Below are 27558 nucleotides of genomic sequence, written 5' to 3' on the forward strand. Positions count from 1 at the left end.
CAAAGTCCCTGATGTTTTTTTCTGTGAGAAATGTAGAGATGTGAAAGAGGAAATCGAAAATGTCAATCGTTTAAGGAGGTTTTGGAAGTCTGCAGGGAGTTCTAGGAGTGTGTTAGAATTTACAGGGTGCTGTGGAATGTGTTACTATTTACATGGGGTGTGGAGTGTGTCACTATTTACAGGGGGTGTGGAATGTGTTACTATTTACAGGGAGTGTGGAATGTGTTACTATTTACAGGGGGTGTGGAGTGTGTCACTATTTACAGGGGGTGTGGAATGTGTTACTATTTACAGGCGGTGCTGTGGAATGTGTCACTATTTACAGGGGGTGTGGAATGTGTTACTGTTTACAGGGGGTGTGGAATGTGTTAGAATTTGCAGGGTGCTGTGGAATGTGTTACTATTTACAGGGGGTGTGGAATGTGTCACTATTTACAGGGGGTGTGGAATGTGTCACTATTTACAGGGGGTGTGGAGTGTGTCACTATTTACAGGGGGTGTGGAATGTGTCACTATTTACAGGTGGTGTGGAATGTGTCACTATTTACAGGGGGTGTGGAATGTGTCACTATTTACAGGTGGTGTGGAATGTGTCACTATTTACAGGGGGTGTGGAATGTGTCACTATTTACAGGGGGTGTGGAGTGTGTCACTATTGGCAGGGGGTGTGGAGTGTGTCACTATTTACAGGGGGTGTGGAATGTGTCACTATTTACAGGGGGTGTGGAATGTGTCACTATTTACAGGGGGTGTGGAATGTGTTACTATTTGGGGGTGTGTGGAATGTGTTACTATTTGGGGGGGGTGGAATGTGTTACTATTTACAGGGGGTGTGGAATGTGTCACTATTTACAGGGAGTGTGGAATGTGTCACTATTTACAGGGGGTGTGGAATGTGTCACTATTTACAGGGGGTGTGGAATGTGTCACTATTTACAGGGGGTGTGGAATGTGTCACTATTTACAGGGGGTGTGGAATGTGTTACTATTTACAGGGGGTGTGGAATGTGTTACTATTTACAGGGGGTGTGGAATGTGTTACTATTTACAGGGGATGTGGAATGTGTAAGAATTTGCAGGGTGCTGTGGAATGTGTTAATACTTACAGGGGCAGGAGTGTGTTGATATATGCTGGACAACTCTTGAAATTTGTTAATATTTACAGGGGGCCTGTGAACATATTCATTATTTTCAAAAAGTCCTGCTTGAACAAATGCTGAATAAGAGGCTGGTCGGTAGCTCTATCGGCTGGGTTAGATTTACGATCCACGGAGCTTTGACTTAAATGTAACTAATGAAAACTCGACCTCAGAAACACAATTTTACACCGAATACTTTTTAACCACGGATTTTTAACCTATAAATATTTTTGAAAACCAAGTAATTCAACGGCATTACCGAGATGCGGTGCCGGACGGTTGACGCCGGCCATGGACCACGCCAAGGGCCGCCAAGAGGGGCCGACCTGGAGGTTGGCCAAAATAAAAAAATGTCGGCCCGGTGCGTAGCCGGACCACCCCTTTAATTAACGGCCCACCAGCGGTGTGCGGCCCAGCTCGCGACCTGCGAGGCTGTCGTTGATATCGCCCACGGCGGCCTCGCGGGGCACAGACGATTTTTTGGCTGTGGGGCGCTAAGGGCTCGCGTTGCTCGGCGATGATGTCATTGCCGGCGGCGCAACAGACTGGGGCGGCTACCGGCGAGGGCACGATGCTACCAGCTTGCGCCCCAGTAGCGCCCCGCCGAATTTCTCAGCAGGTGCTATTAGTGCCCCGACCAGGCGCTAAGCCCTTTGTGCCCCATTAGCGCCCCCGGAGGCACTAAGGGTGGGCGCAGAGGAGGCAAATTTCGCCCCCTTTGAGCAGGGTCGCCAACCCCCCAGGATTGCCCTGGAGTCTCCAGGAATGAAAGATAACCTCCAGGACACTGCTCCGAGTAAAAACCCGGGAGAACAATCATAGATAGGGGCATTAAAAAAAATGTTTTTCTTTTTCATTGAAGATTTGTTTAAAAAATGCTGAATAAGAGGCTGGATCGGTAGCTCTATCGGCTGGGTTAGATTTACGATCCATGAAGCTTTGACTTAAATGTAACTAATGAAAACTCGACCTCAGAAACACTACACCGAATACTTTTTAACCACGGATTTTTAACCTTTAAACTTTTTTTTGAAAACCAGGTCCGGCCAGACTGAGATTCAGAATCAGTTTCACTTTCATTTCCACTAAAATCGGAACCAAGGGTTTTGAAATCACAAGCAGCTGAGGGTTCCGGCTCCGAGTCTCTTCACATCCTACACAGTCTGGCGGTTTTGGTTAGTAGTGGAGATTTTTCTGGGGTTGTGGACCTCCGACTGCAGGCTGCTCCTGGGAGACCGCCTCAGATATATTCCTGTTGTTGAGAGCAGTTTGGGCCTCAGTGTCTTTCGTCATTGTAGCAAGTAGCAGAGTGAGTCTTGTAAAGACATCTCGCCAGACAGTTTAAGGGGTGAGTATTCTGAGATCCTTTCTGTGATAAGAGACTGGACAAAGTCAGGTTATGATAGAGTTTTGCTCCGTAAGGCTATCAAGGGGCGTGGAGCAAAGGCAGGTAAATGGAGTTGAGGTACCGATCAGCCTTGATCTAATAGAAGGGTGGAAGAGGCTGGAGGGGTTGAATGGCCGACTCCTGTGGTCCCTGGAGATAAGGAGGTTTCGAGGTGATCTGATTGTGGTGTGTAAAGTACTGAAATGAATTGAAAGGGTAGATATGCAATAAGGTTGATTTTTCTCTCTGTTGCACCCTACAAATGGGGTGCTAAGGTGTCCAGCGAGGCAGAAACCGGTTTTGCCTGATTTTTGCCCATTGTGTGCCTGCTCCAATTTTGTGCCAGGCATTGGGGAGGCCCCGAAACCTTCCATCTGAAACTTCATTATTATATTAGATTGAAGCTTAAGTTATCGTGACATTAACGTGATTTTGCATAGTTTTCGCCACCGATGTACCAGTCGCTGCTGATACCCAAACACCTTAGGGGTTGACCGAGTGGTGGGGGTGATTTAAATTAAATTATGTCTTTGTTCTTGGGATGTGGGTGACGCTGGCAAGGTCGCATTGATTGCCCAACGCTAGTTGCCCTAAGGTTGTGCTGGTGGTGGGCCATCTTCTTGAACCAGTGCAGTCCTTGTACCGAGCATGGTAGTGAATTCAAGGACATTGACCCAGGGACGATGAAGGAACCGGGATCTATGTTCAAGTCAGGCCTGCGGACCAGAGTGCTGGACACCAGCAAGGATGCACAGACTACAGAAGGATGAGGAAATCAGGATACAGTGATTATTAAAGCGAGACCGGGAATGTGGCAGGGGAGTTGGGAGGGAGGGGGAGTTGGGAGGGAGGGGGAGTTGGGGAAGGGGGTGGGGTTGGGAGGGAGGGGGTGTGGTTTTGAAATAATAAAAAAGGTTCAGCAGTGACTTCAAGACACTGGGAACCTCCATGTGGGACTGAGGATTATCTATGACGGCTGTGGTGGCAGATAGCCAATAATGAACCGACTTCATTTGAAGAATTTTTCTCAAGTGATCTACACTTAAATAGCCTATCATTTGGGAATTTAAAGGTAATTTCAGTATCAGCAGCACTGAGGTACCAAATTAAAGAAAGGACTTCTTGCATTTATCTATCGCCTTTCACGACCTCAGAACAGCCCAAAGCACTTCACAGCCAATGAAGTACCTTTTTTTTGAAGTGTAGTCACTGTTGTAATGTAGGAAACTCAGCAGAAAACTATGCACAGAAGGATCTCATGACCAGGAATGAGAATCTGACTGGATAATCTGTTTACTGATGTTGGCTGAAGGATAAATGTTGGCCAGAATAACAAGGAGAACTCCCCTGCTCTTCTTCAAAATAGTGCCATGAGATCTTTTACATCCACCTGAGAGGGCAGAAGGGGCCTTGGTTTAATGTGTTATCTGAAAAAAGGCACCTCTGACAGTGCAGCACTCCCTCAGTACTGCACTTTAGTGTCAGCTTAGATTATGTGTTGAAGCCTCTGGAGTGGAACTTGAACCCACGAGCTTCTGACCCTGGTGACAGTGCTACCACTGAGTCAAGGTTGACACCATTAAGAGTCACTGGGATAGTTTTTCATCCTACCCGTCTGGACATTAAGGATGGACTGTGTGGAGGGCAGAAAGGAAGATCTGGCGGGTAGGGTCACACGCCCCTTACAGAACCTACCGGATTTTCCTTCCATTGAGTGTTTTTTTGGCAAACTAAAATCAATCCATCGTATTGATTAAATGTTTTCTCGGTTTCAGCATGTCTGAGGTAACGTCACGGCTCTCAACAGAAGATCAGAAACAACTGTCCCAACTTCTCGGAAAAGTAAACTTACATTTACTTTACAAAGCGAGTGTCCATGGTTTCGATGGCAAGTCTTTCCATGACAAATGTGATGTACAAGGACCAACTTTAACTGTTGGGTACAATGAGTCTGGTTTTATTTTTGGAGGTTACATAAGTAAAGATTTTGAAACTTTTGGACGTAAAACAGATAAAAAGGCTTTTCTCTTTCGATTAACTACCAATGAGGCAAGAAGAATGCCTCTAAAGTTTGCTGTGAACCCAAATGCTGCAGCTGTTTCTAATTGTTTGAATGACGGCCCCAATTTCGGAAAGAGTCTTGTGTTTCAGATTACTCACCAAAAAATCACAGCTAAGCCAAATCAGTACTACAATTTCGATAAAGATGAACTGTTTGGCGACGATGGAGATCTTGTAGAATGTGAAGTTTACCGTGTGGAAGGTAAGAACTCTTTCATTTTGCCAGGAATTGCTATGGAATGACTGCAGTTACGCAACTGATACTAAATCTGATTTATATTTACACATGTTTTCCAGAGTTAAAAGCTCCCTGGAGAAATCTAACGTGGACGACAACGTAAGCTTCTTAATGGGCATTCCTGCTTAAATAATGTGCAAAAGTAAATTTTAAAAAGTGAGATAAAAAAATGAAATCTTTTCAATTTTCTTTCTACAACCTTAACTATTAATTCTTTTGTTTCTGTGGCTGTGCTTGGGCTCAGAACCCATTTCGATGCAGCTGTGATAAATGTGATAGATGTCACTTTCTCCCGTTCTCTCACGAAGGTACAATGCCACGTGTGCCAGCGGTGTTCAGCCACCTCGCCCAAGTGCCCGTCCTTTATCTGCGAGAACAGACAGTAGGCCCAACTTTCCCCAACCCACACCCCCCCCACTGCTCCCCGCCTGACCGCAAGTGATGCGCAGCACACTCGGAGTGCATTCCAACCAGAAGTGCCTCCCATATTTTCGGTTTCAAGTAATTTATGTGGTGTGGGTGTGAACTGTACACAGGGCAGGATTTTCATTGGGCCGTGGAGGTGGGATTGGAGGCGTGGGGTGGGGGGGGTTAAAATCCCAAAATCAGGGGTCCCGACCCCATCCTGCACCCAAACCCGCCTCCATGCCAGTTTCAAAGGAGGCGGGTACCCGCCCCGCACTGGGACCCGCCTACCCGAGGTGGGAAGGCATTAGTGCCAATTTTAGCCTAATCCCTATTTTTAAGGTTGAAGTGTGGGATTCCCGACGGCTCCAAACGACGCCAAGTTAGAGGAGGCGGGCCGTCGGGTTGAAGGACTTGGAGCGGTCGAGATGTCGGTGTTCAGGTGAGTGATGTGTGCATGAGTGCAAAGGTAAGTGTGTTTGGTGTGTCTAAAGTGATTAAAGAAGTTTAAATGACCTTTTCTTACCTTTTCAGCCTTCCTTCCTTTAGGTCTCGGGAGACCCTCAGCTCACCGGCACAGAAAACAGAATGGCTGCGAACTGTCAAAAGTGACAGCCTTCAGCTTTCTGTGCAGGAGAGATTTCTAACTGAGTCTGTGGAGAAGGACTCAGGTTAGAAGTAAGACTGTCAGTGTTTGGCAGCTTCAAACAGGAAACGCTGATATTTCATCTGTCAAAACCTCTTGACAGATGAAATTTCAGTCTGTGACATCACCTGTTGCCGGGTGGCCCTTAATTGGCCTGCTGAGCCCGCTGGGCAGGCTCAACAAGGTCAATCAAGTTAAAATCACGTGGATTGGCCACATCTCGATGGAGGCGTGACTACAACCCCGAAAGTTGTAGCCCCACCTCCTACCCGACACCTGAATGAAAATCCAGCCCACACAGTTCCTTTGGGTGAGCATGCGCCCAATCCTGAGAGGCCTGTAGCAGCTTAAAGCTAAAATGTCTTTTATTGACTGGCTGCATTAGTTTCTCTCTCTTTATTTTCCTTTTGGATGGATTTGCTCCTGTATTTTTTCCTGTTTTCACTGCCTGTAATTTTTTTAGTGATTGTTTTATTCCTGTGGAATTATAAGGATTTTATAGCAACGAAGGAGGCCATTAGGCAATCAAGGCTATGCTGGCTCTCTGAAAGAACTGTTAATTTAGTCCCAGGCCCTTGCCATCTCCCCATTGTCTTTAAAAAAATGTATTTTTGAAATACGCATCCACTTCCTGTTTAAGAGCTGTTATGGATTCTGTTTCTGGTCGAGTATTGAATGCGCTGACAACCATCTGCATGAAAAAAAATCTTGTTTAATTTCTGACACCCTGATTGAAGGAGCAGGGTGCCCTGCATTGATAATGCTCTTTCTGCTGGAAAGGCAGGAGAGTGTGGGGGTGGGGGTGGGTGGTGGGGGACATGCTACCGCTCGCTCCCCCTCGCAATGTCTCAAATGTTGTGGGCAAGAGCGCATTGGAGGAAGTGGCAGGAAGGATCAATGCCAGCAGCACCGCTCAGAAAACATAGCTGTAAGAAAGAAAGAACTTGCACTTTATATAGCGGCTCTCAGGATCTCCCAAAGTGCTTTACAGCCAATGAAGAACTTTTGAAGTGTAGTCACTGCTGTAATGTAGGAAGCACGGCAGCCAATTTGCGCACAGCAAGCTCCCACAAACAGCAGTGAGATAAATAACCAGATAATCTGTTTTTAGTGATGTTGCTTGAGGGATAAATGTTGACCAGGGAGGACTCCGCTGCTCTTCTGCCCGACTAGTTACATCCTCAAAAAACTCTATTTGTTAAACATGATTTGCTTTTCATAAAACCATGTTGACGCTGCCTAATCATATTATGATTTTCTAAGTGCCCTGTTACCACTTCCTTAACAATGGATTCCAGCATTTTCCTGATGACTGATGTCAGGCTAACCGGCCTGTAGTTCCCTGTTTTCTCTCGCCCTCCTTTCTTGAATAGTGGGGTTACATTTGCTGCCTTCCAATTGGCTGGGACCATTCCAGAATCTAGGGAATTTTGAAAGATCACAACCAATGCATCCACTATCTCAGCAGCCACCTCTTTTAGAACCCTAGGGTGTAGGCCATCAGGTCCAGGGGATTTGTCGTCTTTTAGTCCCATTAGTTTCTCAAGTACTTTTTCCCTACTGATATTAATTACGTTAAGTTCCTTACTCTTATTAACCCCTTGGTTCCCCACTATTTTTGGTACGCTTTTTGTGTCTTCTACTGTCATTTCCTTATTCCCCATTATAATTTCTCCTGTCTCAGCCTCTAAGGGACCAACGCTTACTTTTGCCACCCTCTTCCTTTTTACATACTTGTAGAAGCTCTTACAATCTGTTTTTTTAAATTTCTTGCTAGTTTACCCTCATTCTATTTTCTCACTTTTTATCAATTGTTTAGTCATCCTTTACTGGTTTCTAAAGCTCTCCCAGTCCTTAGGCTTGCTACTATTCTTCACAACATTATAACCCTCTTCTTTTAATCTAATACTGTCCTGAACTTCTTTAGTTAGCCACGGCTGAGTCACTTTTCCCAATGGAATGTATATTCGTTGAGAATTTTGGAATATTTCTTTAACTGTTTGCCATTGCTTATCTACCGTCATACCTTTTAATCTAATTTCCCAATCTATTTTAGCCAACTTGTCCCATATACCTATGTAATTGGCTTTATTTAAGTTTAAAACTCCAGTTTCAGACTTAAGTATTTCACTCTCAAACACAATGTGAAATATATTATGATCACTCTTCCCCAGAGGATCATTTACTGTGAGATTACTAATTAACCCTGTCTCATTACACAATACAAGATCCAAAAAAGCCTGTTCCCTGGTTGGTTCCACAATGTATTGTTCTAGGAAACTGTCTTGAATGCATTCCATGAACTCATCCTCCAGACTACCTTTGCCAATTTGACTTGTCCAGTCTATATGAAGATTAAAGACCCCCACGATTATTGTATTACCTTTGTTACAAGCTCCTATTATTTGTTGATTAATACTCTGTCCAATGGTATAGCTACTGTTAGGGTCCTATAAACTACTCCCACCAATGTTTTCTGCCCCATGTTATTTCTTATCTCCAACCATACTGATTCTACTTCCTGATCTTCCGAGCCAAGATCCTTTCTCATTACTGTCCTTATGTCATCCTTTATTATCAGGGCTACCGCCCCCTTCCCCTTTTTCCATTCTGCCTGTCTTTTCAAAATGTCAAGCACCCTGGAATATTTAGTTCTCAACCTTGGTCACCTGTCTCTGTAATGACTATTAGATCAAAGCCATTTATCTCTATTTGTTCTACTAATTCATCTATCTTGTTATGAATGCTTTGTGCATTCAGATAAAAAGCCTGTAATTTTAACTTTTTACCATTATTGTTTCCACCCTTTTCGCTGATGCTCTATTACCGTTAAAATCTGTGTCCCTTCCTGTCACACTTTTCTTATCTTTACTCAAATTGCTACACTGCTCCATTGCCTTGACTTTTCTCTTTAGACTTCTAAATTTCCCCTCACCTGACTCCGCCCCCGTTTTTAGTTTCAAGCCCTATCTACAGCCCTAGTTATTCAATTCGCCAGGACACTGGTCCCAGTCCGGTTCAAGTAGCGCCCATTCCAACGGAACAGCTCCCTCATTCCCCAGTACTGGTGCCAGTGCCCCATGAATTGTAACCCCTTCCTCCCACACCACTCTGAGCCGCACATTTAACTCTCTGATCTGCTTTTCCCTATGCCAACCTGCACGTGGCTCAGGTAACAATCCAGAGATCATTACCTTTGATTATGTCTGCTCGACACCTGCAGCCTGTCGGCGGAATGTAAATGAGGCCCAGGCTCAAAATAGCTGGGGCTTCATGCCCACTGCTGGCCCGTTCTCGGCCGGTAATTAAAAACTGCCCTATAGTGTAGTGCTCCTGTCATTATCAACCAGTGTATCATTCAACTCACTGTGAGCAACACTAAGGGAGGTCTGTTAGTTGGACTATAAAAATGCTGATCTTCTTTAATATAAATGTTCTTGTTAACAGGAGAAGACAAGAACTGATTGACTTCATCAAGAGCTATAAGCCATATGTAAGCTCTGTGTCTAAGGCACGGATTTTACTAATTGGACCAATCGGAGGAGGAAAGTCTAACTTTGTCAACTCATCAAATTCTATTTTCCGTGGTCATGTCACCAGTCGAGCTTTGACTGGAAGTGGAGCAACAAATGCCACAAAAAAGGTAAGCCTACAAGTGCAGTCAGAAGGGCTTTGTTTTTTTTTCTTGCCAATGTATTTCCATCCCTGAAGGCGTAGACTCCTTGCTGAGATATGGTTCTGTGGGCACGTGCATCCTCTGATACACTGTCCATTATGTGTCAGCATTGACAGTGTGTGTTGGGAGGCTGAGTCCAACAATGCCCGCACACAACATCCATTTCCAGGAGGGGTTGCTGGATGGTGGTCAAGAGTGGGAATCCTGGAGTTTTTACCCTGCCCAACAGATGGACATTGTGGCCCATTATAGTCTCCCTATTGCACAGACTGGTGATCAAATCTGACTGTTCCTGGTCTGTATGGCTCAGCTGCTCATAAGATGAACCCACTTGAGTCACTAAGGGAGTTTAAGTTGTTTTATAGAATGAGCATTGGTGCGACCACACTTAGAATATTGTGTGCAGTTCTGGTTATCACAGATATTGCAGCTATTGAAAGGATGCGGAAGAGAGCAACCACGTAGGAACACAGGAACAGGAGTAGGCCATGCAGCCCCTCGAGCCTTTTCCAACATTCAATGAGATCATGGCTGATCTGTATCATAACTACATCCACATCCTTTGGCTCCATATCATTTTATACCCTTGTTTAGCAAAAATCTATCGCTCTCAGATTTGAAATGATTAATTGAGCGAGCATCTACTGCTCTTTGTGGGAGAGTGTTCCACATTTCTACCGCCCTTTGCGTGAAGAGGTGTTTCCTAACTTCTCCCTTGAATGATTGAGGGGATGGAGGGATTGCATTATGATGAGTGATTATGTAAGTTGTGCATGTTCTCACTGGTAAAGAGAAGGTTGAGAGCTGATGTGATTGCTGTTTTTAGGTTTAGAACATGATAAAGCATTTCACCTTGTCTAGAACAGCAGAACCAGAGTACATGGCCTATGCTTAGAGTCACAGGGGGAAAAATCCATTTGGGACGCCATTATCGGCCGTGCGCGAAGTTTAGTGCCTGGCGCTATTATCGCCTCCGACAGCAAACTTGGTTTTTATCGCCCCTGGAGGTGATTGGAGCGCTAAATCAGGCGCTTCACACCTGTCTTAAGGCGCAAAGGCTGAGGAGCGAGGCGCTACCTCAGAGCACTGGCGAAGCAAGAAAGGGCAAATCAAAATGAACCTGCAAAGTGCTGCTCAGTACTCAAGACCCCTTCACACAGCGTTGAATCTCTCCAGAAGTCAGTCTCTCTCTCTCTCTCAGAATGCGTGGTGCAAAAATGTCACCAACAAAAAAAGGCAGGAAGCGGTCACCTTTAACTAGCGCTCCCCCAGTCCCTTTATGACTGCAAAATGCTCCCCTCAACCTGTCGTTGCTAGCGGCAGGCGGTACGGCAGGGGGCGCCACTCAATATCCAGTCCGGGGCGCTACCGGGACGTTGCGCACTCGACTGACATCACGATCTGCCGGCGCAGGAGATCGTGGCGGTAGTGTTTAGCGCCGCCACAAAATGTCTAGTTAATTTTGCGAGTGGCGCAAATATCGCCGCGCCTGGGCGCTAGTTGCTTTGCGCCCTCTTAAGGCGCTAACGGGAGGCACAAACAACTGAATTTTTCCCCCATAGAGTTATACAGCACAGAAAGAGGCCCTTCGGCCCATCGTCTGGGCCTGGGGATTTATCCATTTTTAAGCCTGCTAAAACCGCAAGTACCTCCTCCCTCTCAATGCTAATTTGTTCAAGTATATCACAATCCCCCTGCCTGATTTCTATGCCTAAATCATCCTTCTCCATAGTGAACACAGATGCAAAATATTCATTTAAAACCTCACCTACATCTTCCGGCTCTACACACAGATTGCCACTTTGGTCCCTAATGGGCCCTACTCCTTCCCTGGTTAGCCTCTTGCCTTTAATATACTTATAAAACACCTTGGGATTTTCCTTTATTTTGCCCGCCAGTGTTTTTTCATGCCCCCTCTTTACTCTCCTAATTTCTTTTTTAAGTACCTCCCTGCACTTTCTATACTCCTCTAGGGCTTCCACTGTTTTTAGTCCTTTGTATCTACCAAAAGCCTCCCTTTTTTTCTTGATCCATTCTTGTATATCCCTTGACATCCAGGGTTACTTCGACTTGTTGGTCCCACCCTTGACCTTTACGGGAACATGTTGGCGCTGTACTCTCTCTATTTACTTTCTGAATGACTCCCACTGCTCTGATGTGGATTTTCCTACAAGTAGCTGATCCCAGTCCACTTTGGCCAGATCCTGCCTGATCATATTAAAATCGTCCTTCCCCCAATTTAGAACCTTTATTTCCGGTCCATCTTTGTCCTTTCCATGACTACCTTAAATCTCACCAAATTATGGTCCCTGTCACCAAAATGCTCTCCTACTGACACTTCTACCACTTGCCCGGCTACATTCCCTAGAATTAGGTCCAGTACTGCCCCCTCTCTTGCAGGACTTTCTACATGCTGGCTCAAAAAACTCTCCTGGTTCACTTTAAGAATTCCACACCCTCTAAGCCTTGCACACTCTGACTATCCCAGTTAATATTGGGGAAGTTGAAATCCCCTACTATTATTACCCTATTATTTCTACTCTTCTCTGAGATTTGCCTACATATCTGTTCCTCTATCTCCCCCTGACTGTTTGTGGGCCTATAGTACACTCCCAGCAAAGTGCTTGCCCCCTTTTTGTTTTTAAGTTCCACCCATATGGCCTCATTAGAGGAACCTGCTAAGATATCATCACTCCTTACAGCAGTAATTGTCTCCTTGATTAATATTGCGACACCCCCTCTTTTACACCCCCCTCTGTCTTGCCTGAAGATTCTATACCCCGGAATATTGAGCTGCCAGTCCTGTCCCTCCCTCAACCATGTCTCTGTGATAGCAACAATATCATACTCCTATGTGTTCATCAACACCTTCAATTCATCTGCCTTACTCGTAAGACTCCTTGCATTAAAATAAATGCCATCCAGCCTTGCCATACTCCCTTGTGCCATTACATATTTGCTCTGCCTTCCAGGCTGACTTGGTTTTTTTCTATATTTGGCTGTGCATCACCCCCTACTATAGCTCCACTCTGTATCCCATCCCCCTGCCAAGTTAGTTTAAACCCCCCGCAACAGCACTAGCAAACCTCCCCGCAAGGATGTTGATCCTGTTCCGGTTCATGTGCAACCCGTCCGACTTGTACAGCTCCCACCTTCCCCAAAAGCAGACCCAGTGATCCAGGAAAGCCCTCCCTACTGCACCAAATCTTTAGCCACGCATTCATCTGCTCTATCCTTCTATTCCTATACTCACTAGCACGTGGCACTGGGAGTAATCCAGAGATTACAACCTTTGAGGTCCTGCTTTTTAATCTGCTACCTAGCTCCCTAAATTCTTGTTGCAGGACCTCGTCCCTCTTCCTACCCATGTTGTTGGTACCAATGTGAATCACGACCTCTGACTGTTTGCCCTCCCCCTTCAGAATGTCCTGCAGCCATTCAGTGACATCCTTGACCCTGGCACCAGGGAGGCAACATACCATCCTGGAGTCACGTCTGCGGCAACAGAAACGCAGCATAAACGCTTGAAGGGGATAAATTTAAAACTAATCTGTGGAAACAATATTTCAGTGAGCGAGTGGTCAATCTATGGAACAAGCTCCCCAGTGAGATGGTGGAAGCAGTTCAAATGAAAATGAGATAGATTTCTTTAAGAAAATAATATTTTGGGATGCAGTATAGGAGTAATCTGAGACTTGACATGTGGTAAGTATAGCATGCTTGAGAGGAACAGGTGACTTTGGACTCATTGTTCCCAAAGCTCTCCACCACTGGGGTTTTCCTCACCTCTTGCGTTTACACGACAAAAGAGTAGGAATAGACTGGATGTTGGGCGGTTCTTCTTTTCCCAGAGAGTAGTGAGCCTCTGAAATGCGTTGCCGGCTGGTGCGGTGGGTGCTGACTCTCTGCACGCCCTCAAGAGGGAGCTGGACCAGTTCTTGACTGGGGCAGAGATCACATCATACAGCAGGTAAGTGCTTTTATAGATAATAAGTGGTTCATGTGATCTCCTGGACTGGTTTTGAGTGCCTGAGGGGGTTGGAGAGGAATTTACAAGGGAGTATTGTTTCCATTAATGGCCTTACTTTTTTTTCTGTTGTTTTGCCTCTCCCAGGAGATTACATGGCTCCTGGGGGCGGTGGGGGTGGGTGGGGGGAGGGTGGTGGACGTGGGGTGGTTGAAAGTGTCTGGTCATGTTGCACCAGCCATCATGAAAAAAGAAAGACTTCCATTTCTATAGCGCCTTTCACAACCACTGGACGTTCCAAAGCGCTTTACAGCCAATGAAGTACTTTTTAAGTGTAGTCACTGTTGTAATGTAGGAAATGTAATGAGTGTGGGGCAGGCTTGATGGACCAGCTGGTCTTTTCCTTCCTGTCATTTTCATCTGTTTGTATGTTTAGATCTGTTGTAGTGTCATTAATAGAGATTGATTGCTATGATTAGTCAACAACTCCATTATCGTTGTATCATGTGACTACCAGGGTGGTAGAAGGTGAACTAGATAGACCGTGGTCATTTGTTGTCTAAGCAATTCCTATGTTCCACGTTTGCATATTTTCCCCGTATGTTTTTAAGTGATTTTATCATTGGAAATGATTTCATTTTGACAGTGCTCCTAAATAACCTGGTATCTTTGTTAATTATAGTACTCAACATACTCCTTCAGAGGAGAAAAGGATGGCACACCTCCCCCTCTTATTCTTTGTGATACAATGGGACTTGCAGAGGACACAGAATCGGGGATATCTAGTGATGATATTATCAGCATCGTCAAAGGACATGTTCCTAACAAATATCAGGTAATCTGTTATTAACAATATCATATTTCCTCTGCTCTTTTCTTTCCCATGCACCGTCCCTGGCTAAACCAGTAAACAGTCTGATCTCAGCATTCTGCATTGCTGCTCTATGACTAGTTGCCCCGAGAGGTGTGAGAGAAGGCTGGGCTTGGTATCTGTACAGTATTGCCCCTACTGTTTGATGCGCTATCAATTACTCATAAAAGACTGAGAGTTAAGAGAGTAACTAAAGGCTTTTATTAACAAAAGAATGAAGGTCTGCCTCGAGTGGTCGACCGGTCCAGAAATACAAAGGGCTGGGGAGCAGTCACCTTTATACTAGGACTTGTGGGAGGAGTCAGCTGAGGCATGTCCAGGCATGTACACAGTGGAATACAAACTGTGGTTTACCACATTCACCCCTTGTTTAATATTGAGTCCGGTGGGGTGAAGTGTATTAAAAGTTAGTGTATTGGAGTCTCTCCGGAGGTCTTGTCTGCCGCTGTGATCGGCGTGGCGACGGCAGGGGTAGTGGAGCTTCCGGCGTCGAGTCCTGCGTAGGCTGTGGCACAGGCGTGTCGTCCTCGTAGATGTCGAGCGGGTCGCGGGGCCCAGGCCTGCCGTCTGCTGGGGCTGGATATCGGATCGTGGGGGGGGGTGGTAGTGAGTAGTGGGTTACTGCGGCCCCCGAGGGTGCAAGGTCTCTTATGGAGACTGTGCCCTCCCACCCGTCCGGGTATGCAATGTAAGCATACTGGGGGTTGGCGTGGAGGAGGTCGACCCTCTCGACCAGGGGGTCCGTTTTATGGGTCCTCACGTGTCTTCTCAGTAGGACCGGCCCTGGGGACATCAGCCATGGCGGTAGCGATGTCCCCGATGTGGACTTCCTTGGGAAGACAAACATTTTCTCATGGGGGGTGGCGTTAGTGGCAGTGCAGAGCAGTGACCGAATAGAGTGGAGCGCATCGGGGAGCACATCCTGCCAGCGGGAGGTTGGAAGGCCCCTAGACTTTAAGGCTAGCAGGGCGGCCTTCCAAACTGTCGCATTTTCTCTTTCCACCTGTCCGTTCCCCCGGGGGTTGTAACTGGTGGTCCTGCTTGTGGCAATACCCCTAGTTAGTGTGGTAAACCACTGTTTGTATTCCACTGTGTACATGCCTGGACATGCCTCGGCTGACTCCTCCCACAAGTCCTAGTATAAAGGTGACTGCTCCCCAGCCCTTTGTATTTCTGGACCGGTCGACCACTCGAGGCAGACCTTCATTCTTTTGTTAATAAAAGCCTTTAGTTACTCTCTTAACTCTCAGTCTTTTATGAGTAATTGATAGCGCATCAATTTTATTAACAAAATTTTTATAATGGAGAAGATCCTCACACCAGCATGCCTGGACTTAGATCATCGGGAGGCGGACTCATCCACCAAGTTTACTCACTGGCTTAAGTGTTTCGAAAAATTCCTGACCGCCTCCGCAGCAATCAAATCGGACGAGGACAAACTGGATGTCCTGACCTCCAAAGCGAACCACCGAGTGTACTCGGTCATCCAAGACGCGACCTCGTACGCGGACGCTATCAAGCTCCTCAAGGACCAGTACACGCGCCCAGTGAACGAAGTGTACGCCAGGCACCTTCTGGGGAGTCGTAAACAACAACCTGGGGAATCGACCGTGGAATACCTTCAGGCACTGTCTGTGCTTGGCCGGGCCTGTGGTTGTAAGGATGTAAAGGCCGCCGTGTACACAGAGGAACTTATCCGGGACGCTTTTGTAGCGGGCCACAGATCCAATTACACCCGACAGCGACTGTTGGAGCAGAGTGACCTCGACCTCAACAAGGCCTCTGAACTCGCACTATCATTGGATGCAGCCTACCGGGGCATGGATGCCTACTCCTCTGCACCGTGGACGCCGCGGGGAATGACAGCCTGGGACACGGTAGGACCGCCTCATAGCGCCGTGCCACCCCAGCCACACCCCAGCAACGGCCCAACTACCGCAGCAGTGTCCCAAGGCCAGACAGCAGTGCCCCAAGGCCAGAAATGCTACTTCTGTGGCCAGGCAAAACACCCCAGAGCGCGCTGCCCGGCGAAAAACGCGATCTGCTCGGGCTGCGGGAAGAAGGGACACTACGCTAGCGTCTGCAGGGCCAAAGCCACCCCGAACCCCAGCAGCGCCGCGTGTGGGCCATGCGGGCCGCCATCTTGGGCCTCCCCGGCCACGTGCGAACCACCGGTACAGCAGCCATTTTGGACGCCTCCAGCCACATGGGGATCATGGACGCCGCCATCTTGGACGACAGCCGGAACGCAGCAGGCCCCCAACACCGCCTCATCTGATACCCGCAGCGACACACCGACCCCTACGCTGGCATCCGTTACACTGGACCAAGCGAGACCGCACCAGCTGGCCAGTTCCACAATGGACATTAAGGTAAATGGTCACGATACAATCTGCCTTTTTGACTCTGGGAGCACGGAGAGCTTCATCCACCCCGACACTGTGCGGCGTTGCTCTCTCCCAGTCCTGCCTGCGCACCAGCGGATTTCTATGGCCTCCGAGTCCCAGTCGGCGGACATCGGCGGCTACTGCGTGGTGACACTCGTAGTAGACGGGACTGTGTACGATCATTTTAAACTTCTGGTCCTGCCCGACCTCTGCGCTGCCGTCCTGCTGGGGTTAGATTTTCAGTGCCACCTTAAAAGTGTTACGATGGCGTACGGTGGACCCCTACCCCCACTCACAGTCCACAGCCAGCAGCTTCCAAATTGCCTGCCGCGCACCAGGTGCAACCTCTCCACACTCAGAGTCACCCCCCCCCCCACTGTTTGCTAACCTCACCCCCGACTGTAAGCCCATCGCCACAAAGAGCAGGCGATACAGTGCCGGGGACAGGGTTTTCATTAAAACCGAAGTGGAGCGGCTCCTGAAGGAAGGGATTATTGAGGGCAGCACCAGCCCCTGGCGAGCCCAGGTTGTGGTCGTTAAGACCGGCGAGAAGCAGCGCCTGGTCATCGACTACAGCCAGACAATAAATCGCTACACCCTGCTGGACGCCTACCCACTCCCCCGCATAGCTGATATGGTCAACCAGATCGCGCAGTACCGCGTCTTCTCGACCATTGACCTGAAATCAGCGTACCACCAGCTCCCTATCCGCCCTGAGGACCGCCAGTATACTGCCTTTGAGGCAAACGGCCGCCTCTATCACTTCCTTAGGGTTCCCTTTGGCGTCACCAACGAGGTCTCCGTCTTCCAAAGGGAGATGGACCGGATGGTAGATCAAAATGCGTTGCAGGCCACTTTCCCATATCTGGACAATGTGACCATCTGCGGCCGTGACTTGCAGGACCATGACGCAAACCTCTCAAAATTCCTCCGCACCGCCCAACTCCTGAACCTGACATATAACAAGGAGAAGTGCATATTCCGCACAAACCGCCTCGCCATCCTTGGCTGTGTTGTGGAACACGGAGTCATCGGCCCCGACCCCGACCGGATGCGTCCCCTTATGGAACTCCCACTGCCCCACTGCCTCAAGGCCCTGAAGAGGTGCCTAGGGTTTTTCTCCTATTACGCCCAGTGGGTCCCCTACTATGCGGACAAGGCCCGTCCGCTGATCAAGTCCACCTCTTTTCCCTTGACGGCAGAGGCCCGCTTAGCCTTCCACCGTATCAAGGAGGACATTGCCAAAGCCACCATGCACGCAGTGGACGAATCCATCCCCTTCCAGGTGGAAAGCGACGCGTCCGACTTTGCCCTGGCCGCTACCCTCAATCAGGCGGGGAGACCCGTGGCCTTCTTCTCACGAACCCTCCAAGGCCCGGAGACCAGACACTCCGCTGTTGAGAAGGAGGCCCAGGCGATTGTGGAGGCTGTGCGTCATTGGAGGCACTACCTGGCCGGAAAACGATTTACCCTGCTCACTGACCAGCGTTCAGTTGCTTTCATGTTTAACAACAAGCAGAGGGGCAAAATCAAAAATGACAAGATCTTGAGGTGGAGAATCGAACTTTCCACCTACAATTACGAGATCTTGTACCGGCCCGGGAAGCTCAATGAACCCCTGGATGCGCTATCGCGTGGCACCTGCGCCAGCGCGCAGATCGATAGACTGCGGGCCCTCCACAATGACCTCTGCCACCCGGGGGTCACCAGGTTCTTCCACTTCATCAAGGCCCGCAACCTGCCTTACTCTATTGAGGAGGTCAGGACCATGACCAGGAACTGCCAAGTCTGCGCTGAGTGCAAACCGCACTTTTATAGACCAGACAGGGCCCACCTGATAAAAGCCACTCGCCCCTTCGAGCGCCTGAGCGTTGATTTTAAAGGGCCTCTCCTCTCCTCCGACCCCAATGTGTACTTCCTCAATATTATTGATGAGTACTCCCGTTTCCCGTTCGCCATCCCCTGCCCGGACATGACCAGTGCCACGGTCATTAAATGTCTGAACGACCTCTTCACCCTGTTCGGTTTCCCCAGCTATATCCATAGCGACCGGGGCTCATCGTTTATGAGCGACGAACTCCGTCAGTACCTGCTAAGTAGGGGTATTGCCACAAGCAGGACCACCAGTTACAACCCCCGGGGGAACGGACAGGTGGAAAGAGAAAATGCGACAGTTTGGAAGGCCGCCCTGCTAGCCTTAAAGTCTAGGGGCCTTCCAACCTCCCGCTGGCAGGATGTGCTCCCCGATGCGCTCCACTCTATTCGGTCACTGCTCTGCACTGCCACTAACGCCACCCCTCATGAGAAAATGTTTGTCTTCCCAAGGAAGTCCACATCGGGGACATCGCTACCGCCATGGCTGACGTCCCCAGGGCCGGTCCTACTGAGAAGGCACGTGAGGACCCATAAAACGGACCCCCTGGTCGAGAGGGTCGACCTCCTCCACGCCAACCGCCAGTATGCTTACATTGCAATCCCAGACGGGCGGGAGGACAGCTCCCCAGCCCTTTTTATTTCTGGACCGGTCGACCACTCGAGGCAGACCTTAATTTTTTTGTTAATAAAAGCCTTTAGTTACTCTCTTAACTCTCAGTCTTTTATGAGTAATTGATAGCGCATCAGTTAGCAGGTACTGACGGAGTTCGTCGCGCATAAACGATGAGCCCCGGTCGCTATGGATATAGCTGGGAAAACCGAACAGGGTGAAGAGGTCGTTCAGACATTTAATGACCGTGGCACTGGTCATGTCCGGGCAGGGGATGGCGAACGGGAAACGGGAGTACTCATCAATAATATTGAGGAAGTACACATTGCGGTCGGAGGAGAGGAGAGGCCCTTTAAAATCAACGCTCAGGCGCTCGAAGGGGCGAGTGGCTTTTATCAGGTGGGCCCTGTCTGGTCTATAAAAGTGCGGTTTGCACTCAGCGCAGACTTGGCAGTTCCTGGTCATGGTCCTGACCTCCTCAATAGAGTAAGGCAGGTTGCGGGCCTTGATGAAGTGGGAGAACCTGGTGACCCCCGGGTGGCAGAGGTCATTGTGGAGAGCCCGCAGTCTATCGATCTGCGCGCTGGCGCAGGTGCCACGCGATAGCGCATCCGGGGGTTCATTGAGCTTCCCGGGCCGGTACAAGATCTCGTAATTGTAGGTGGAAAGTTCGATTCTCCACCTCAAGATCTTGTCATTCTTGATTTTGCCCCTCTGCCTGTTGTTAAACATGAAAGCAACTGAACGCTGGTCAGTGAGCAGGGTAAATCGTTTTCCGGCCAGGTAGTGCCTCCAATGACGCACAGCCTCCACAATCGCCTGGGCCTCCTTCTCAACAGCGGAGTGTCTGGTCTCCGGGCCTTGGAGGGTTCGTGAGAAGAAGGCCACGGGTCTCCCCGCCTGATTGAGGGTAGCGGCCAGGGCAAAGTCGGACGCGTCGCTTTCCACCTGGAAGGGGATGGATTCGTCCACTGCGTGCATGGTGGCTTTGGCAATGTCCTCCTTGATACGGTGGAAGGCTAAGCGGGCCTCTGCCGTCAAGGGAAAAGAGGTGGACTTGATCAGCGGACGGGCCTTGTCCGCATAGTAGGGGACCCACTGGGCGTAATAGGAGAAAAACCCTAGGCACCTCTTCAGGGCCTTGAGGCAGTGGGGCAGTGGGAGTTCCATAAGGGGACGCATCCGGTCGGGGTTGGGGCCGATGACTCCGTGTTCCACAACACAGCCAAGGATGGCGAGGCGGTTTGTGCGGAATATGCACTTCTCCTTGTTATATGTCAGGTTCAGGAGTTGGGCGGTGCGGAGGAATTTTGAGAGGTTTGCATCATGGTCCTGCAGGTCACGGCCGCAGATGGTCACATTGTCCAGATATGGGAAAGTGGCCTGCAACGCATTTTGATCTACCATCCGGTCCATCTCCCTTTGGAAGACGGAGACCCCGTTGGTGACGCCAAAGGGAACCCTAAGGAAGTGATAGAGGCGGCCGTTTGCCTCAAAGGCAGTATACTGGCGGTCCTCAGGGCGGATAGGGAGCTGGTGGTACGCTGATTTCAGGTCAATGGTCGAGAAGGCGCGGTACTGCGCGATCTGGTTGACCATATCAGCGATGCGGGGGAGTGGGTAGGCGTCCAGCAGGGTGTAGCGATTTATTGTCTGGCTGTAGTCGATGACCAGGCGCTGCTTCTCGCCGGTCTTAACGACCACAACCTGGGCTCGCCAGGGGCTGGTGCTGCCCTCAATAATCCCTTCCTTCAGGAGCCGCTCCACTTCGGTTTTAATGAAAACCCTGTCCCCGGCACTGTATCGCCTGCTCTTTGTGGCGATGGGCTTACAGTCGGGGGTGAGGTTAGCAAACAGTGGCGGGGGGGTGACTCTGAGTGTGGAGAGGTTGCACCTGGTGCGCGGCGGGCAATTTGGAAGCTGCTGGCTGCGGACTGTGAGTGGGGGTAGGGGTCCACCGTACGCCATCGTAACACTTTTAAGGTGGCACTGAAAATCTAACCCCAGCAGGACGGCAGCGCAGAGGTCGGGCAGGATCAGAAGTTTAAAATGATCGTACACGGTCCCGTCTACTACGAGTGTCACCACGCAGTAGCCGCCGATGTCCGCCGACTGGGACTCGGAGGCCATAGAAATCCGCTGGTGCGCAGGCAGGACTGGGAGAGAGCAACGCCGCACAGTGTCGGGGTGGATGAAGCTCTCCGTGCTCCCAGAGTCAAAAAGGCAGATTGTATCGTGACCATTTACCTTAATGTCCATTGTGGAACTGGCCAGCTGGTGCGGTCTCGCTTGGTCCAGTGTAACGGATGCCAGCGTAGGGGTCGGTGTGTCGCTGCGGGTATCAGATGAGGCGGTGTTGGGGGCCTGCTGCGTTCCGGCTGTCGTCCAAGATGGCGGCGTCCATGATCCCCATGTGGCTGGAGGCGTCCAAAATGGCTGCTGTACCGGTGGTTCGCACGTGGCCGGGGAGGCCCAAGATGGCGGCCCGCATGGCCCACACGCGGCGCTGCTGGGGTTCGGGGTGGCTTTGGCCCTGCAGACGCTAGCGTAGTGTCCCTTCTTCCCGCAGCCCGAGCAGATCGCGTTTTTCGCCGGGCAGCGCGCTCTGGGGTGTTTTGCCTGGCCACAGAAGTAGCATTTCTGGCCTTGGGGCACTGCTGTCTGGCCTTGGGACACTGCTGCGGTAGTTGGGCCGTTGCTGGGGTGGCACGGCGCTATGAGGTGGTCCTACCGTGTCCCAGGCTGTCATTCCCCGCGGCGTCCACGGTGCAGAGGAGTAGGCATCCATGCCCCGGTAGGCTGCATCCAATGATAGTGCGAGTTCAGAGGCCTTGTTGAGGTCGAGGTCACTCTGCTCCAACAGTCGCTGTCGGGTGTAATTGGATCTGTGGCCCGCTACAAAAGCGTCCCGGATAAGTTCCTCTGTGTACACGGCGGCCTTTACATCCTTACAACCACAGGCCCGGCCAAGCACAGACAGTGCCTGAAGGTATTCCACGGTCGATTCCCCAGGTTGTTGTTTACGACTCCCCAGAAGGTGCCTGGCGTACACTTCGTTCACTGGGCGCGTGTACTGGTCCTTGAGGAGCTTGATAGCGTCCGCGTACGAGGTCGCGTCTTGGATGACCGAGTACACTCGGTGGTTCACTTTGGAGGTCAGGACATCCAGTTTGTCCTCGTCCGATTTGATTGCTGCGGAGGCGGTCAGGAATTTTTCGAAACACTTAAGCCAGTGAGTAAACTTGGTGGATGAGTCCGCCTCCCGATGATCTAAGTCCAGGCATGCTGGTGTGAGGATCTTCTCCATTATAAAAATTTTGTTAATAAAATTGATGCGCTATCAATTACTCATAAAAGACTGAGAGTTAAGAGAGTAACTAAAGGCTTTTATTAACAAAAGAATGAAGGTCTGCCTCGAGTGGTCGACCAGTCCAGAAATACAAAGGGCTGGGGAGCAGTCACCTTTATACTAGGACTTGTGGGAGGAGTCAGCCGAGGCATGTCCAGGCATGTACACAGTGGAATACAAACAGTGGTTTACCACACTGTTGTTAAGGGCTTGTTAACTACTTGTTAATATCCTGAATGTGGAGCACACTTGTTGAAGCTGGTTTTATAGGAACATTGGGGTAAATCAGCCTCAGACTCCTCAGATAACGAAGCATGCGGGCATGTATCGGGCATGCGGACAATGTGACCTGTCCATCGGAGCTGATCGAGCGTGGTCAGAGCTTCGATGCTGGTATGTTGGCCTGAGCGAGAACACTGACGTTGGTGCGCCTATCCTGCCAATGGATTTGCAGGATCTTGCGGAGGCAGTGTTGGTGGTACCTTTCCAGTGCTTTGAGGCTCTTGCTGTACATGGTCCATGTCTGTGAGGCATACAACAGGGCGGGTATCACTGCTGCCCTGTAGACCATGAGCTTAGTGCCGGGTTTGAGGTCCTGGTCTTCAAACACTCTCTTCCTCAGGCGACCGAAGGCTGCACTAGCACACTGAAGGCGGTGTTGGACTTCGTCATCGACATCTGCCCTTGTTGACAGTAGGCTCCCGAGGTATGGAAAGTGGTCCATGTTGTCCAAGGCCTTGTCATGGATTTTGATAATCGGGGGGCAGTACTGTGTGGCGGGGGCAGGTTGGTAGAGGACCTTTGTCTTACGGATATTTAGTGTAAGGTCCATTATCTCGTATGCTTCGGTGAAGGTGTTGACGAGGGTTTGGAGTTTGACCTCCGAGTGAGCGCAGACACAAGCTTCGTCTGCATACTGTAATTCGACGACAGAGGATGGGACGACCTGGGATCTGGACTGGAGGCGACAGAGGTTGAACAGTTTCCCGTTTGTTCTGTAAATTAGCTCCACTCCAGCGGGGAGCTTACTGAGGGTGAGATGGAACATTGCAGCAAGGAAGATCGAGAAGAGCGTTGGTGCGATGACACAGCCTTGCGTGACCCCGGTTCGTACGTGATTTGGGTCAGTGGTGGAACCATTGGTCAGGATCACGGCTTGCATGTCGTCTCGTGTATATATATAAATGATCTAGACGAGACTTAATATATATAAATGATCTAGATGAGGGAACTAGATGTAATATCTCCAAGTTTGCAGACGACACAAAGTTGGTGGGCGTGTATGCTGTAAGGAGGATGCAGAGAAACTCCAGAATGATTTGGACAGGTTGGCTGATTGGGCAGATGCATGGCAAATGTAGTATAATGTGGATAAATGCGAGGTTATCCACTTCAGTGGCAAAAACAAGAAGACAGATTATTATCTGAATGGCAATAGATTGGGAAAAGGGGAAGTGCAACAAGACCTGGGTGTCCTTGTGCACCAGTCGCTGAAGGTAAGCATGCAGGTGCAGCAGGCGGTTAAGAAGGCAAATGGTATGTTGGCCTTCATAGTGAGAGGATTCGAGTACAGGAGCAAGGATGTCTTGCTACAGTTGTACAGGGCCTTGGTGAGACCACACCTTGAGTATTGTGTGCAGTTTTGGTCACCTTATTTGAGGAAGGATGTTCTAGCCATGGAGAGAGTGCAGCGAAGATTCACCAGACTGATACCTGGGATGGCAGGAATGACGTATGATGAGAGATTGGGACGATTATGCTTGTATTCGCTGGAGTTCAGAAGAATGAGAGGGGATCTCATTGAAACTTATAAAATTCTAACAGGACTAGACAGACTAGATGCAGGAAGGATGTTCCCGATGGCAGGGGAGTCCAGAACCAGGGGTCACAGTCTAAGGATAAGGGGTAAGCCATTTAGGACTGAGATGAGGAGGAATTTCTTCACTCCACTCGGAGAGTGGTGAACCTGTGGAATTCTCTACCACAGAAGGCAGTTGAGGCCAATTCATTAAATATATTCAAGAAGGAGTTAGATATACCCCACTAATCACTGCCTTCCACTCGGAAAAAGACCCGTTTATTCCAACTATTTGCTTCCTGCCTGCCAACCAGTTTTCTATCCAAGTCAGTACCTTACCCCCAATCCAATGTGCTTTAACTTTGCACGCTAGTCTCTTATGCGGGACCTTATCGAAAGCCTTCTGAAAGTCCAAATACACCACATCCACTGGTTCTCCCTTATCTATTCTACCAGTTACATCCTCAAAAAAATTCCAGTAGATTAGATAAGCATGATTTACCTTTTATAAATCCATGTTGACTTTGTCCGATCCTGTCACTGTTTTCCAAGTGCTCTGCTATTACACCTTTTATAATGGACTCGAGCATTTTCCCCACTATCGATATCAGGCTTACCGGTCTATAATTCCCCATTTTCTCTCTACCACCTTTTTTAAATAGTGGGGTTACATTAGCTACCCTCCAATCCATGGGAACTGTTCCAGAGTCTATGGAATTTTGGAAGATGACCAGCAATGCATCTACTATTCCAGGGCCACTTCCTTAAGTACCCTAGGATGTAGATTATCAGGCCCTGGGGATTTATCGGCCTTCAATCCCATCAATTTCCCTAACACCATTTCCCTACAAATACTGATTTCTTTCAGTTCCTCCCTCTCATTAGACCCTATGTTCCCCGACATCTCTGGGAGTTTACTTGTGTCCTCCTTTGTGAAGACAGAACCAAAGTATGTATTTAATTGGTTCGCCATGTCTTTGTTCCCCATTATAAATTCCCTTGATTCTGACTGCAAGGGACCTACGCTTGACTTTACCAATATTTTTCTCTTCACATATCTATAGAAGCTTTTACAGTTTTTATGTTCCCTGAAAGCTTACTCTCATACTCTATTTTCCCCCTCTTAATTAATCCCTTTGTCCTCCTTTGCTGAATCCTAAACTGCTCCCAATCCTCAGGTTTGCTGCTTTTTCTGGCCAAATTATATGTCCTCTCCTTGGATCTTATGCTATCCCTAATTTCCCTTGTTAGCCAATGTTGAGTCACCATTTTTGTTTTATTTTTGTGCCAAACAGGGATGACCAAATTCTGTAGTTCATCCATGCGATCTTCAAATGTTTGCCATTGCCTATCCACCGTCAACCCTTTATGTAACGTTCCCCAATCCATCCTAGCCAACTCGATCCTCATACCATCGTAGTTTCCTTTATTTAAATTCAAGACCCTAGTCTCTGAATCAGCTACTTCACTCTCCATCTTAATGAAGAATTCTATCATATTATGATCGCTCCTCCCCAAGGGGCCTCGCACAACAAGATTGCTAATTAATCCTTTCTCATTACATAATACCCAGTCTAAGATAGCCTGATCTCCAGTTGGTTCCTCGACATATTGGTCCAGGAAACCATCCCGTATGCACTCTAGGAATTCCTCTTCCACAGTATTGTTACTAATTTGTTTAGACCAATCTATATGTAGATTAAAGTCACCCATGATAACTGCTGTGCCCTTATTGCACGCATCTCTAATTTCCCATTTAATGCCATCCCCAACCTCAGCATTACTGTTTGGGGGTCTGTATACAACTCCCGCAAACTTTTTCTGCCCCTTGGTATTTCTCAGCTCTACCCATACAGATTCCACATTATCAGAGCTAATATCCTTCCTTACTATTGTGTTAATCTCCTCTTTAACCAGCAATGCTACCCCACCGCCTTTTCCTTTTTGCCTCTCCTTCCTGAATATTGAATACCCCTGGATGTTGAATTCCCAGCCTTGGTCACCCTGGAGCCATGTCTCCGTAATCCCAATTATATCATATCCATTTACATCTATTTGCGCAGCTAATTCATCCACCTTATTACGAATGCTCCTCGCATTAAGACACAGAGCCTTCAGGCTTTTTTTTTTAACACTCTTAGACCTTTTAGAATTATTGTTTAATGCGGCCATGTTTGATTTACACCCTTGATTTCTCTGCCTTCCACTTTTGCTTTTCTCCTTCATGTCTTTTGCTTCTATCGTTGCTTCCCTTTCCTCTATCTCCCTGCACAGATTCCCAACCCCCTCCCATTTTAGTTTAAACTCTCCCGAACAGCACTAGCAAACACTCCGCCTAGGACATCGGTCCCAGTCCTGCCCAGGTGCAAACCGTCCAGTTTGTACTGGTCCCACCTCCCCCAGAACCGGTTTCAATGTCCCAGGAATTTGAAACCCTCCCCCTTGCACCATTCTTCTAGCCACATATTCATTTGAAATATCCTTCTATTTCTACTCTGACTAGCACGTGGCACTGGTAGCAATCCTGAGATTACTACCTTTGAGGTCCTATTTTTTAATTTACCTCCTAATTCCCTATATTCAGCTTTTTGGACCTCATCCCATTTTTTACCTATATCGTTGGTACCTATATGCACCACGACAACTGGTTGTTCACCCTCCCCCTCCAGAATGCCCTGCTGCCGCTCTGAGACATCCTTGACCCTTGCACCAGGGAGGCAACATACCATCCTGGAGTCTCGTTTGCTGCCGCAGAAACGCCTATCTATTCCCCTTTGGAATAAACGGGTCGTTTTCCGAGTGGCAGGCAGTGACTAGTGGGGTACCGCAAGGATAGGTCCTAGGACCCCAGCTGTTCACAATATATATTAATGAGCTGGACGAGGGAATTGGATGTAATATCTCCAAATTTGCAGACGATACAAAGCTGGGTGGGAGGGTATGCTGTGAGGAGGATGTCGTGAAACTCCAGTATGATTTGGACAGGTTGGGTGATTGGGCAGAAACATGGCAAATGCACTATAATGTGGATAAATGTGAGGTTATCCACTTTGGTGGCAAAAACAGGAAGGCAGATTATTATTTGAATGGCAATAGATTGGGAGAAGGGGAAGTGCAAAGAGACCTGGGTGTTCTTGTGCACCAGTCGC

General features: G+C 48.7%; 1 protein-coding gene across 3 annotated transcripts in view; it reads left to right on the plus strand.

Moving 5' to 3' along the window:
* Window positions 1-2036: 2036 nt before the first annotated feature.
* LOC147122378 (interferon-induced protein 44-like) overlaps window positions 2037-27558 on the plus strand; it is a 48446-nt gene continuing 22924 nt past the window's right edge. The window contains exons 1-5 of one of the 3 annotated variants that reach the window (XM_085983500.1): window positions 2037-2487; window positions 4302-4789; window positions 4885-4924; window positions 9324-9519; window positions 14202-14354. In XM_085983500.1, coding sequence (XP_085839626.1) covers window positions 4303-4789; window positions 4885-4924; window positions 9324-9519; window positions 14202-14354 — 876 coding nt within the window. In that variant the 5' untranslated portion in view covers window positions 2037-2487; window position 4302. The remainder of the gene's footprint in view (window positions 2488-4301; window positions 4790-4884; window positions 4925-9323; window positions 9520-14201; window positions 14355-27558) is intronic. The other 2 variants (XM_085983499.1, XM_085983498.1) reach the window with 2 other exon arrangements.

Source organism: Somniosus microcephalus, chromosome 3 (assembly GCF_052327205.1).
Source record: "Somniosus microcephalus isolate GS21.2 chromosome 3, FLI_Smic_1.0, whole genome shotgun sequence".
NCBI classification, from domain to species: domain Eukaryota; kingdom Metazoa; phylum Chordata; class Chondrichthyes; order Squaliformes; family Somniosidae; genus Somniosus; species Somniosus microcephalus.